The sequence below is a fragment of the Hyaena hyaena genome, unplaced genomic scaffold, assembly GCF_003009895.1.
Source record: "Hyaena hyaena isolate Hyena2069 unplaced genomic scaffold, ASM300989v1 scaffold_497, whole genome shotgun sequence".
Classification (NCBI taxonomy): Eukaryota; Metazoa; Chordata; class Mammalia; order Carnivora; family Hyaenidae; genus Hyaena; species Hyaena hyaena.
The window spans coordinates 619,390-632,449 of record NW_024081130.1 but is presented as its reverse complement, the minus strand read 5'-3'; the positions used below and the strand labels follow the sequence as shown (position 1 = coordinate 632,449).

Below are 13,060 nucleotides of genomic sequence, written 5' to 3'. Positions count from 1 at the left end.
ATTGGCCCATATTTTCCAGCCAAGACCTGCAGACAGTTTTGGGATTCCCTTGTTCTCAGGCCCCTCAGATGTCCTCTGGCTTCCTTCTGCATTCTTCTGTGCGGATGCTGATCCTGTGTGGGCCTTGAAGCATCCATGGTTCATTCCAACCTGCTCATATTTGTCGTAGACTCTGGGTCTGGAGTTCTTTCTTGTCCAGCAGAATTAAAATGCTAGAGAGGCTAATGTCAGGAAGGAGACAAGAGCCCCGAGTAAGGGTTCTTGCTCCATTTTTATTAGGATCAGAGGCTTACAAGCATGATGGATGTGCACAAAGAGACAATGAAACCATAAACATTAACTCATGAGTTGGAGAGAAAAGGGGGTTTCAGATATGTGGTGTTAGGGCTTGGGTCCATAAAAAAAAAAAAAAAATCCCAGAGATGGACAGATGGTTGTTTATGCCAGGTACAAGGCGCTGAGTCTGTTTATCTTAGCTTGCCTAGGGGATAAGACCAATAGAGCATGCCACCTCAGAGTCAATAAGACACCTTTCTTTTGCTGATTAGCTCTATTCAGGACAACTTTGCCCTGCTGCAGTCTACAGCAAGTCTGTGTACTTGTTTACCTAGTCTGGTCCTTTCCTCCTGTGAAAGCAGCTTTCTGCTATTGTACTATTTTGGGGTACTTCCGCCCTGATTACCTAACCTTGGATGCTTTCATCTTGTAGCTTCCTATTCCTCTATGCCTTTGTTCTATGGCGGGGGGGGGGGGGGGGGGGGGGGGGGGGTGGGGGGGCACTTTTGCCCTGTTTACCTAATCTTGGATGCTTTCATCCTATGGCTTTGTTAACCCATAGGTGCAAGCTCAGGAAATTCCTAAGCCTATTCCCCACACATATTTAGCAGTCTGTGGGAGGTATCTTGACACCCTTGGTTTATTACAGATATTGCACATGGAGTTTTGGTCTTTCTCCTAGTTGCTCTTTCTTTGTTTATGGGAGGGATTCAAGAAGCACACCGCTGCCATTTCTACTACCATCCTCCTAAAATGCTGTCAAGTCAGACCCAGTTCAAGGCTCTCTAAAACAGTCAACCCTAGGAAAGAATGACTCATCCCTCTCACTTATGGGGATCTTAATTTCCTAAGAGTGATGACTGGCACAGAGGGCCCTCAGCCTCAACCTGCTTCAGAGTGTATTTGGGGGGCTGGCAGAATGTTGATGTGCAGAATTCCAGGGGCTAAGATCTGATGACTTGGTTCTCAAGTGAGGGCTCCTTGGGAGATGAAGGGAGGGAAGGCAGTGCCCTAGAACGTCACCCACTGACAGGACAAATATGAGTGGCAGGAAGTTGGAGTCATAGTAACAGTGATACCTATCATAAGCTTCAGGGTAAAGGTCCCAGCGCAGTGCTGTTTTCTCAGATCATCTGCTGATTTAAGGCGTCTGGCATGATAAGCCCACATGGGTGGCCTTCCTCCGTCTGCTCCTTCAGGAGTCTGTAAGACCTGTGGTCTAAGTATGATGGGCTGGGCACCTGCCTCAGAATGGGTGGGGAAAGGGGATTCTGGTTTCTGAATCTTTGTGTCCCTTCCCAAACTGAAAAGCACGGGAAGGATGTGCCTCTCACCTGTTAAGAAGGATCCTCATAAGAGTGCCCAGGAGCACCCCTAATCCCATTATACACACACCCCACACACAGGGTTGACCCAATTTGTGGCTTCAGTTTTAATAGCAAAGCTGCCCCAGGCTTTCATTCGGCCCTCACCTGCCCCGCCCCTCCCTCCTCTTCCGCCCCACCCCACTGGCCTTCTCCTCCTGGGGGTACAGAACCAGGTCAGGCCAATGTGGGGGGATTCGACCAGGAGGAAAGCAGACCTTCCACCAACAGCGGCAGCACCACCACCACCACCCAGACCTAGTTCAATTCGCTTCACTGGAGAGGGTTAGTGGAGACAGTGAGGCTCTCGCCGGTGCCAGTCTCGGGAGTGGCGGGGGCGCCCCTCACCGTCTGGCCCAGGCTGCCCCCGCGGCGGGTGCTGAACGCCTCGGAGCCGGTGGCCTCCAACAGCTTGGCGACGAAGCCCACGCCGGCAGAGCGCAGAAGGCCGCCACCGGCACACGCGTACAGCACGGGGTTCACGCTGCTGCTCAGGAAGGCCAGTGCGATAAACACGTAGCGGGCCAGGAGCAGCCGGTTGGCCACCGGCCCCGCCCCCCCGCCAGACAGCAGCCGGCCCACCTCGGCCAGGTTCACCACGTGGTAGGGCAGCCAGAAGACAGCGAAGGTCAGGATGATGAGCGCTACTAGGCGGCCCATGCGGCGGCTGCGGCGGAAGCGCCGGGCCTGCAGCCTGCGGCAGATGTCGGAGTAGCTGGCCACCACCACCAGGAAGGGCAGCAGGAAGCCGGTGAAGGCCTCGAAGAGCAGATGGAAAGCCTTGAGTCGATCGCTGGGGTACTTCGGAAAGCACACCAGGCTCCAGTTGTTCGGTGCCAAGGTCACGGAGCGGTACACGATGACAGGTGTGGCCAGCAGAAGAGATATCACCCAGATGCCTGCCAGCACCCACCAGGCAATAGCCTTGGTACGAAACTTCTGGGACACAAAGGGGAGGGCCACCGCCAGCGAGCGGTCCAGACTCATGGCCGTGATCAGCAGGACGCTGGCGTACATGCTGACTCCACAGACATAGTGAAACAGGCGGCAGCCAGCTAGTCCAAACACCCAGGTGCCTCGGGCCACGTTGTGGAGGAAAAAGGGGGCGGTAAGCAATACGGCCAAGTCAGCCAGGGCCAAGTTCAGCACCAACAAGGCAGTGACAGAGCGCTTTGGCATCTTTACTAGGATGCTCCACACCACAAAGCTGTTGCCAGGAAGCCCCACAGCCAGTGCCACTGACAGTAGGATGATACTCAGCAAAGGGATGAACATGATCCCTAGTGAGGAAGTGCTGCAGAAGACGTAGCGTCCGTGGCCACTGCAAGGACCTGGAAGGTGAGGGTGAACACAAGCATCAGGGTAGGGGACCAAGGTTTCCCAACACCCTGGACACACCTAGCCCGAGGGCTCTGGTCCATCTCCAAGATCAGCAACATCAGCTGCACCTCTGCGATATACTGTCCTCCCCACTGTCAACAGACGCGTCTTAAGGGCATCTGGCTGAGTAGAAACACTATTTCTTAACTGGGCCATGGGGCTCCTTCCTGCCCACAGACCCATTTGCAAAACACAGAGCAACAGCAGCAGACCCCTTCTGTCTTCTTCCCTTCTGAAACCCAGAACCAAATGGGGGAGGGAGGCTTTCCTTAACAAAGCTAAGAGGGCTTAACACCCCTCAAGAGGCTAGCTTCTCCATCACCTGCCAGGCCCTGAGCCCCCTCAGTCCCACTGACTTCCACCAATCACCTACTCACTCTCTCCAGAGGTGCCCAAGGCCCACCAGAAATAACAGGGAGGGGAGGAGTTTGTGGATGGGAGACAGGAACAAATCCTCCCCAGTCAGGCTTTCTCTGGAAATTTCCTTTGCCCTTTCTCTGGCCCACCACTACCTCCCTACTCCCAGGATACTTACTTACAGACTTTGCCAGGTACTGGTTGGAAGCTGGTGCCAATCCCAAGGCCAGGGCAGAGTGGTGTAGCCTGTTACCAGATCTGTCCCAGTTCCAAGGTCCTGGCCCCAGGTCTGGGTGCTGTCAGCTAAGTCACCAGAGAGGAAGTACCAAGAAGCAGAGGAGGGGGAAGACACATCTTCCTGAGGGTGGGGCTGAAACCCCTAGCCCTCCCTTTACTGGAGGTGGGGGGGATGGTTTTTGTGTTCCAGAAGAGCCTAGCAGGGAGGAGGACTCCTCAGGGGTGGGACCAGATGAGAAGAGCCCAGGAAGGTGCAGGGAGAGGAAAGAGGGGTGAGGGGAGTGAGTAGGCTAGGGTGTGGCCTCATATGCAGGTCTAGACTGGAGAATTGGATTGGGTCACACAGGAGGAGGAGGGAAGGAGGCTGGAAAAGGGAAACAGCTCAGATTGAGAGGCCAGAATGTTGGGTATCTTTATATGTTGTGTAAATGTAGACTTTTAGATTAATAGGAAGTGTAGGTTAGAAATGTGGCTAGGTTATGGGTTTGGGTTTAGGTAACATCAGGGCTTGAAGAGGACAGCACTCTGTCCTTGGCTTGTGTTCAAGCCATGAGCAGAGTTTGGAGGGAGGGCTCTTCCAGAACTCCCCCCAATCCCTTCCCTTCATTTAAAAAGGTTGGTCCAATTCTTCTTCTTGGCAGAAGCCAAAGTCCAAAGGATCTCCTTCGTATCACACCGAATGCCAATTTCTCCCCCCTTCCTCAGCCACTTCCCTTGTGCTTGGCCGTGTGGCTACCCTGCCACATGAATTTGGATTTAAGATCTGGGCGCTGGACAAGGAGGTCAGCACCACCTTTTTCCTACCCTCTCATAGTTAGCTGTCCAGTCCCACCTCAGACACACAAAGTGGAGGCTGAGCATAAGGAGAGGAAGTAGGGGCGGTGATGCCTTATGCTTGCCCTGCCCGGAGGGGAAGCCAGGGACGTGCAAGGAGGAACAGCCCCCAAAACGGTCACTGTTCTCCTCTCCTGGAAGAAGTCTCTCCCTTTGACCTCTCCTGCAGGGACTAAGATCTGAAAAGTCTTTCCTTCGATCTGGCGATGAACGTTCCTGCTTCCCTTCCAACTCTGTCACTTCCCAGGAAAGATGCGGCATGTGGTGATGGTCACTGAGGTCCCTTGCCCTCTCTGCTTTGAGAAAAGCCAGTGCAGAGCTGACCCAGTAGACAGAGGATGTGATGCAAAGAAATGGGCTGAAACCACAGCAGGAAGGCAGAGTTGAGGAAGGACTTTCTGACCACAGAGGTTGTGAGACAGGGACTATGGAAGAGAGGAAGTTAGGGAGCTTCTGCCCTGACACATAAGAACAGGAAGAAGTTCCCCCTTCAGTGTTGGACGGAGGATGCAGGTTCTGGCTCAGAGCTCGGGAGTCAACCAGAGGCCCCTCCTGACAGAAACTGGGTTGTTTTTGCCTCCTCTCCCAAACTACTCCCCACTTCCATGTCTCTCGACAGAATTTCTTCCTCCACCTCAGACTAGATACTCCAAGCATACTTTCTGCCCCCCAAATCCAGAGCCCCACCTTGCCCCAGTTTGGGTGGCCCTGGCGTGACCCTGAGGACTCAATTTCCTTTGCTCATTCTTGGCCTCTGAGTGATGTGAACAGTCACTAAAGCAGAACCTGGGATGACGGTTCGGGTGAGTGCTCTCAGGTCACCAGCCATCTGCGTTTGCCAGAAATTGACTGGGACAAGAAACTTCCGGTGCTGAAACTGGGAAAGTCTTGGGCAAACGGGGATGAGTTAGTCACCCCAGTGACCACGTGTGTGTGCATGCAGACGTTCTGTAAAACGAACCCCATCCTTCACGCCCAAACTCAAAAGTGTCAGGATTCAGAACAGTTTAGGGACCTAGAGATAGAGAGGTTCCAAAAGATGGGGACCAAGAACTATGGGGCCGGTGAGCAACAGCTAGCAGTCTTGGGAGGAATCCAAACTTGGCAGAGAGAAAAAGGAGACAAAGGAGAGATGCCGCCTAGCTGAAAACTTCCTGTCCTCTAGACACCCACACATTCCCTGTACCCCCCACCTCAATCCCCAAAAGTCCCCTGGGTGAGCTTGTGCCTGCTCCTGGGCTCTTTTTTGAGTCAGGTGACCTCTGGGGGGAAGAGTCGGATTCAGAGAGGAAGACAGGGTTCCCAGCCTCTGTCTCCCACTGCGTCAACCATAACAGAAAAACTTTCCTTTCTAACCCCATAGATTGTCTTTCTCCTTCCAGAGATGGTTTTTTCTCCACTCAGCTCTTTCAGACCCCAGAAAAGGACTCCCGTCCCATTCTTTCATTCAAGCACCCATACCTTTCCTTCCTCTTTCTCCCTTTATTTCTGGAGTGGTTCTATCGCTTGACCGAAGGAAACCAGGCCACCAGGACTGAGGAGGACAAGTCAAGATGCCACTGAAGTCTGGCAGTGCCCAGCCTTGGACTGACCCAGCAGAGAACCAGGTGGCTTCAGTACAACTCAGGCATAATGAACTACCAATGGGGGGCATGCTTAAGCCATCACATAATGCCCCCCACCCTCAGTGTATTTCACAGTAGCTATTGGCAACAAGTAAGCAGCTCAGGCATGTTGGGCCGGTGCCAACCTGCAAGCACACAATATTCATTAACGTGGACCATCACCACTTGCAATCCCTCAGTTTGGAGGAACCTGGGCCTGCCCAGAAAGATCCAAACTGTGGCCAGAGAAGGATCCCCAAATGCACCGGGTGTTCCCTGAGTTCTGGGGGGGGGGGGGGGGGGGGGGGGGGGGGGGGGGGGGGGGGGGGAACGATGGAAGGGGGTAGGGAAGAGCAGGCCAAGTTGGTAGGGTTTGGTGTCAAGGCGCCCATCCCTGACTGTCCTTCTCCACCCCGCCCCCAGGGTCTCCATCGCCCCGGCCCTGCCCCACCACTTTGAGCCGAGGGGTTGTTGGGGTTGTTCGGAGCTCCATGGTGCCCTCCCTAGAGCGGCCACCACCGCCGCCCTCTCCAGAGCCCTCAAAGAGTCTTGTAAGGAAGCGGGGACCTGCCCGGGGCAACAGATCCCCGGCAGTGAAGACATAGAGCACCGGGTTGACACTGGAGCTGAAGAAGGCCAAAGCTGTAGTTCCAGCTCTCGCTGCCTGGCCCGCCCCGCCCAGCCTGGCCAACGCCCCTTCCGGCGGAGCCAGCACGGCGACCACCTGCAGAATGTTGACCACGTGGTAGGGGGCCCAAAGTAAGCCGAAGGCAAGCACTATGGCGCTCACCAGCCGGCCCACCCGCGTCCGGTGCCGCCCGGCGCCCCAGCGAGCGCCCCGCAGCCGCGCCAGCGTCAAGCCGTAGCAGCCGAGCACCAGCCCGAAAGGAAGCACGAAGGCGGTCAGAGTCTCCAGGCTCAGGTGGGCCGCGGCGTGGGTCGGCGAAGGGTGGCACAGCTGGCACACGCGGTCTCCCCACAGGTGGCGGTAGACGGCGGCCGGGGCGGCGAGCAGCAGAGCGGCCAGCCAGACGGCCAGCAGCAGGCGGCGGGCCAGGGCCGGACTGCGCAGCCGGGGCGCCAGGAAAGGGCGAGTGACGGCGAGGCAGCGCTGCAGGCTGAGCAGGCTGGTGAGAAGGACGCTGGCGTACATGCTGAGCGCGCACACGTAGTACACCGCCTTGCAGCCCGCCTGGCCCAGCGGCCACGCCTGCCCCGCCAGGAAGGTCGCGAAGAGAGGCGTGAGCAGCAGCACCGCGCCGTCGGCCAGCGCCAGGTGCAGCACCAGCGTGGCCGCCAGCGGTCGCCCCCTTGCGGGCCTCCAGCCCGCCAAGCTCCACACTACGAAGCCATTGCCCGGCAGTCCCAGCAGCGCCGCCAGCAGCAGGAAGGCCGTGCCGGTGACCCGCGAGGCCTTCCAGCTCAGCAGCGTCTCGTTCCCCGGGGGCCGATAACAGGCCAGCATTCTTCCGTGCCTACCGGGAGATGGAAAGGGCCACAGAGGGCATTTAGGGGGTGGGGCAAAAGCCCGGGGTACCCCTCATGCCAGGGGAGAAAGGACTGCGTCTCCTCCCACTTTCCTCTCTTCTGTCTAGGGGCTTTGACTTTCTTCCTGACCTACCCTAGCCCCTACTCAAACACTACTTCTTGGAACCCAAATCCCCTGCGGTCAGTCAGCGGACCTCCCCAGTCCTGACTCTCAGGCTGTCACTACCTCCACTTCGACGGCTTTAGCTGGGCCTCTTTTTTGTACCCCCCCTCCCCCTGCATTCCTTATACCTCCGGGCAAAATGAGTGGTGGGAAGTTAAGGCTCATGGGCAGATCTACTTACCCAGCTGGGAGCTAGTAGAATCAAGGCCCATGAGGGGCCTGGAGAAGCTGAAAGGCACAGCAGCAGTGAGTGAGGTGCCTACTCCTGTCCTCTGCCAGTTAGGTTTGCAATGTGAGATTAGGAATGGGGAGGGACGAGGTGGAGCTCTTTTCAGGCTCTTCCTGGGGCACCTCCCGTGCTCTTCCCTTTCCCATCACTAACAGGTCCAGGCATGTGAGAGGCTGCCTCCCTAGGAAACAGGATTATCTGAAGGAATTTAGATAAGGTTCCCTGATCATGCAGGTGAGTAGGGACACCCCCAAATCCTGGGTCCTGCATCTGCACTCATCCCTCCTGCAGTTCTGGCCTCAGTTGTTGGGACAACGGCCACCACCATCACATCCTCAGGCTTCCCTGGCCTGTAGTCAGAGGAGAAGGTGACCCAAACTACTCGTTACCCCAGCTGTTCCATCTTGACCTATTTCCAAACTTCTGATCCTGCTGGGCCCCCTTTTTCTTCGGCCTCCTACCTACTCCTCTTGATGCAGTTTTGGGGTAATGGGGGTGATGTCTGGAGCCAATGGCCAAGAAACAATTCTTGAATATGTCTTTGGCGCATAAAGGTGACTTTATTAAAGCACGGGGACAGGACCTGTGGGCAGGAAGAGCAATTTTTCAGTGTGAGGGGGGTGATTCTTTTTTTTTTTTTTTAATATTTTTATTTATTTCTAGGAGAGAGAGAAAGAGACAGCGTGAGCAGGGGAGGGTCAGAGAGAGAGGGAGATACAGACTCTGAAACAGGCTCCAGGCTCTGAGCTGGCAGTCAGCACAGAGCCCGACGCGGGGCTCGAACCCACGAACTGCGAGATCATGACCTAAGCGAAAGTCGGACGCTTAACCGACTAAGCCACCCAGGCGCTCCTGATTCTTTATATACTATGCAGTTGGGGGAGGTAAGTCAAGAGAAAATTTCTTGAAGGGATTTCGATATGATAAAGAGGAGTTACAGATTATTGGGGTCCTAGCTGTTGTCAAGCTAAGGCTGTTTGCCCTCTTGCAAAGTATTATCGTTAAGACACTTGGGAGTTTCTGGAGATTAGGCTATTGATGAGATTTCTCTTTTCTTGTAATTTACTGAGATATTTGTAAACTGATGAAGACTCAGGTCCTGTGATCTCTAGCAGTCTAACCATTGTTTTCTGTCCTTTCCTTTGTTCTTGGGCAGCTAGGAGTACCTGAGGAATATCACACATATCCCCCCCTGGGGGCAGGGAAGTTGCTAGCGTGTGCTTTGCCTTCAGCTTGCCTTATGCTCCCACACCTCTCCCATCTTGGGGCTCTCAAAGGGCTACCAATGACAGCTTTCAATCACAGTGCTGAGTTCTGGGGGGATGCAGGGAGGTACAAGGGACTTCTCAGCTCTTTGAGGAATCATAACACTCAACCACAAAGAGACCATACTACCAAGCCACGAGATAAGAAGATAGGAAAGGGTGCATTGGTAGAGACATACGGAAAAGGAGCGTTCTCTGCGTGAAGAGATCAGGCAAAGCCTGGAAATGCAGAAATTTGAGGGGGACCTAGTACACTGATAAAGTTGAGCTAAGGGGAAAGACCCCTGCCCAGTTAACAGCTAGAACTGGGTATTCCTTGGGACCCAGGACACCAATATTGTCTCAGTTCGGGTTACTTCCAAAGCACAGCCTGAATTAGGAGCATGGGTACAGGTAATCCTGCATCTGCAAAGTCAGCTCAGGAAGCAGGAGTGAGGAACAGGGGACGAGAGGGAAAAAGAGAGCCGATAAGAGTATATTATTGAGTCTCTTCAGTAGGGATTAGATACCTCTCAGAATTACACAGAACGCCTTCCAGAAAGACAGAAGACTGGGACACTGATGCCCAGCTTGCCTTCCCCCCAGTTTGAGGGCTGTCCTGGAGGCATTATACACACTTGCCAGCCTAAACTCGTTAGGAGGCTGAGCAGGCTGCCACACCTTCAAACACCTAGGCAGGAAAACAGAGATTTACACTCACGCGAGGAGTTCAGTCCGAGTGAGAGTGTGAGCTTCCATACCACTGTCCACAGCTATAACTGAAATCAGAAATGGGACTCAGGGCACCCAAAGCTAGTCTTGATGCCATCCAAGGACAGCCCCCACCCCCTTCGCATCTCCTTCATACCCATTCAGTAGCCAAAAAAGAAAGGCGAGAGAGAAAGTGACTAATCTAGTGTGGCTGAAGCGAGCAGTTCTGGAGAATGAGCCAGCCCCTCCCCTAGACCGAGGAAGAAGCAGAAAGGCCAGGGTCCCAGACAAGATTCTGGTGATCCTGGATCCAGGAAACAGGATCCATCCTCTCCTCACAAGCCACCCTGGCACACCGCCTCACGCTTCATTTCATCCAAGCCCTGCCCATGATCCCACCCTCAGCCTGGCCTCCCCTTTCCTAAGGCTGCAGTTTATGGCTTTCACAGTAGGTGGCAGCAAGCACAGTGCAAATCATGTGTAATGACAGCTTCTCTAGGGCTGGGAACCAGAAATTCTCTCCATAGAAAGAAAAACACCAGAGATCACATTCCGTTCTCTTACATAGTTCCCATTTATCCTCAGCACACCCTGCCATCACACACACACACACACACACACACACACACACACACACACACTCACACACACAGCTTTATGACTTTTGCAGTCAACTGTGGACCTCAGTCCCTTCTCCACTATCCCATCTAAGCCCCTCCTCCTCTCCCTCCCCTTGGACCTTGCCCTTCTTACTGGCCAGGTAGGGGGGAACAGAGTCCAGGTTGACTCATCTCCCACCTCACTGGAGCAGAGATCCCAGCTCTGTAGCTGAAAACACCACCATTTCAGCCCCAGCACAGCAGAGAACCACACAGTCCAGAATTCTCGGGGAGAGGCAACTCTCCTGCTCCTTCCCTCCACCATGGACTACCTCTCAGCCCTGAACCCCAGCGGCCTGCTCAGGTGATTTCTAACCCTCCTCTCTACTCTCCAACTCTGAGGATAGTGCGTGGCAACAAAATTCCATCAGCCCCCAGGAGACTCAGATTCGTACCCCTTTTCCTCCCAGCCCCCACTTTGCACAGTGGGCTTGTCCAGCTATGGAACCACCACTCACCACCCCCACTCCATGGTCTCTCCCTAGGTTACTCTGATCTGCAAACCTAGATCCCTCCCTAACACTCCAGACACCCCACCCCATCATCCCCACTGCATTCACCAAACTCCTCTCATCTTGACCTTTCTTCCCAACTACCAGGTCAGTATCCAGTATGAGCTCTGAGTTTGGCAGGAAAGTCTGGACTTCACCTCCACCACCCCAGCGACCTTTCCGTGTCTGTGATCACAAGCGAACCACCCGGAAAGGTCTGACAGCTGCGACCCGCCAGGAATTGCTAGACAAGGTAAGTGAGCCAAATCCCTAAGTTCCTATTGCAGGGGCTAGAAAAGAGAGAACTTGGAGTGAGCGAGCAGAAAGGCTGAGGTTAGTTACATGGCTGCTCCTCCCTCTGAGGACTAAAGCGGGGCGGGTGGGTAGGGTTCAGCCCAATGACCAATGCTGTATTTAGGTTATTCCTTTTCCAGGGGGTAAGAGGGGGAATAGATAGGGAGGGTTTAGAAGATTGGCATTCAGAAGTCAGTATGGAATGGCGATTCCTATGACAAGATTCCTATGACAGAGGAGCAAATAGGTTAAAAATGTCAGCCCTTAGTGAGGGTCCCCCAGCAACTGAGCACCAAGAGCTGGAGCCATTTGAAGAATGGCAGTTTCCCAGGAAGTAGAGTTGGGGTGTCAATCAGCATCCAGAGCCAACCGGTGGGTGTGGGGCAGCTGGAGAGGGAGGGAGGGGCATGGATAAGCTCTGCCCCTTCCCTCCTGCTTCCTGTGGCTGGGCAGGCACTGGAGGCCCTGCTGCTGAGTGGGATGCTAACACTGGTGCTGGAGGAGGATGGGACCGCCGTGGAGAGTGAGGACTTCTTCCAGCATCTGGAGGATGACACGTCCCTGATGGTGCTGGAGCGCGGGCAGAGCTGGACCCCCAGCAGGGTGAGAGGCCCATAGTGGGGCTGCTGTAGGCCACCAGTCCTTTCTATCTCTCCCAAGCTCCTCTAGCCCAGCCATGATCTTGGGGGCAGAGGCACTGGGAGAGGTGAGGAGTTGCCAAGGATACCACGTAGGGGACAAACAGTCCAAGCAAGGGTGTATCTGACCCAGGGCTGGTGGGGGACTGTGTGACCCAGTGCAAGAGGGTGCATTGCACTGATAAGAGTTCCCTACAGAGTGGGATGCTGTCATACGGCCTGGGCCGGGAGAAGCCCAAGCACAGCAAGGACATCGCCCGGATCACCTTCGACGTATACAAGCAAAACCCTCGAGACCTCTTTGGCAGCCTCAATATCAAAGCCACATTCTACGGGCTCTACTCCATGAGTTGTGACTTTCAAGGACTCGGCCCAAAGAAAGTACTCAGGTCAGAGACCAACACGTCGTATTTCCCCATCCCCCTACAGTTGCAGCACCCCACTTCCTTCTCCAGTACTCACCTATCCATAATCTCTCCCTTGGGGAAAACCCCCTCTATAGCCTCCTCCCACATTCCCCCACCATCCAACTTCATCTTGTCTCTGCCCTTCAGGGAGCTCCTCCGTTGGACCTCTGCACTGCTGCAAGGGCTGGGCCATATGTTGCTGGGAATTTCCTCCAGCCTTCGCCATTTAATAGAAGGGGCCGAGCAATGGCATTGGCAGAGGCAGGGTCGCCTCCATCCCTACTGAGAAGGGGCTCCAAGCCGCTTTCTGCCCTCAGACTTGTTCCAAGACACACTGTGAGGACTGTGGCAGCATCAGCTTTGGAGACCTGAAGACAGTGCAGGTTAGATAACTCACCTGATTTCCCTAATGCCTTCTGACCCCATTGTGCCAGGCCCCGTCAGCATAACGCCTTACACCCCTAGCCTATACTCTTTCCTGAAGAATGCTGTCCCTTCCTAGCCATCTTTCCAGCATCCCATTTACCCAGAGAGGCCACAAGCCTGTCCCCAAGCACTTGACCCCCCCACCCCCAATCATTGCTACATCTAGATTCCTTGTAACTCTTCCTGTCCCTAAGCTTCCCAGGGCACTGAATTCAGCCCTGACTTCACCTTGAGATCTCTATTTCTTTGTACCCTTTC

General features: G+C 54.6%; 3 protein-coding genes across 5 annotated transcripts; 1 reads left to right on the top strand and 2 right to left on the bottom strand.

Annotated features, from left to right (window-relative positions):
* Positions 1–268: 268 nt before the first annotated feature.
* Positions 269–3,897, bottom strand: LTB4R (leukotriene B4 receptor). 2 transcript variants are annotated; one of them, XM_039254692.1, is made up of 2 exons: positions 3,560–3,897; positions 269–2,971 (listed from the first exon to the last, which is right to left on the bottom strand). In XM_039254692.1, the coding sequence occupies exon 2, from the start codon at positions 2,913–2,915 to the stop codon at positions 1,914–1,916; it is 1,002 nt and encodes a 333-aa protein (XP_039110623.1). In that variant the 5' UTR covers positions 2,916–2,971; positions 3,560–3,897; the 3' UTR covers positions 269–1,913. The 2 variants fall into 2 exon arrangements, with proteins under 2 accessions (XP_039110623.1, XP_039110622.1); XM_039254691.1 differs by having other exon boundaries at positions 270–2,971; positions 3,556–3,895.
* A 1,821-nt stretch (positions 3,898–5,718) lies between these two features.
* Positions 5,719–7,982, bottom strand: LTB4R2 (leukotriene B4 receptor 2). Its single transcript, XM_039254694.1, has 2 exons — positions 7,885–7,982; positions 5,719–7,527 (listed from the first exon to the last, which is right to left on the bottom strand). Exon 2 carries the CDS (start codon positions 7,515–7,517, stop codon positions 6,432–6,434), a length of 1,086 nt encoding a protein of 361 aa, XP_039110625.1. The 5' UTR covers positions 7,518–7,527; positions 7,885–7,982; the 3' UTR covers positions 5,719–6,431.
* CIDEB (cell death inducing DFFA like effector b) lies at positions 6,887–13,013 on the top strand. 2 transcript variants are annotated; one of them, XM_039254698.1, is made up of 5 exons: positions 6,887–6,974; positions 11,146–11,290; positions 11,785–11,934; positions 12,168–12,358; positions 12,524–13,013. In XM_039254698.1, exons 2-5 carry the CDS (start codon positions 11,159–11,161, stop codon positions 12,660–12,662), a joined length of 612 nt encoding a protein of 203 aa, XP_039110629.1. In that variant the 5' UTR covers positions 6,887–6,974; positions 11,146–11,158; the 3' UTR covers positions 12,663–13,013. The 2 variants fall into 2 exon arrangements, with proteins under 2 accessions (XP_039110629.1, XP_039110628.1); XM_039254697.1 differs by lacking the exon at positions 6,887–6,974 and adding an exon at positions 10,259–10,850.
* Positions 13,014–13,060: the final 47 nt, after the last annotated feature.

Coding starts and splice junctions, on each gene's coding strand:
- LTB4R2 (XM_039254694.1), bottom strand. CDS start 7,517: ATGCTGGCCTGTTATCGGCCCCCGGGGAACGAGACGCTGCTGAGCTGG.
- LTB4R (XM_039254692.1), bottom strand. CDS start 2,915: ATGTTCATCCCTTTGCTGAGTATCATCCTACTGTCAGTGGCACTGGCT.
- CIDEB (XM_039254697.1), top strand. CDS start 10,810: ATGGACTACCTCTCAGCCCTGAACCCCAGCGGCCTGCTCAG. Junction 11,291..11,784: donor GCCAGGAATTGCTAGACAAG/GTAAGTGAGCCA, acceptor GTGGCTGGGCAG/GCACTGGAGGCCCTGCTGCT. Junction 11,935..12,167: donor AGAGCTGGACCCCCAGCAGG/GTGAGAGGCCCA, acceptor AGTTCCCTACAG/AGTGGGATGCTGTCATACGG.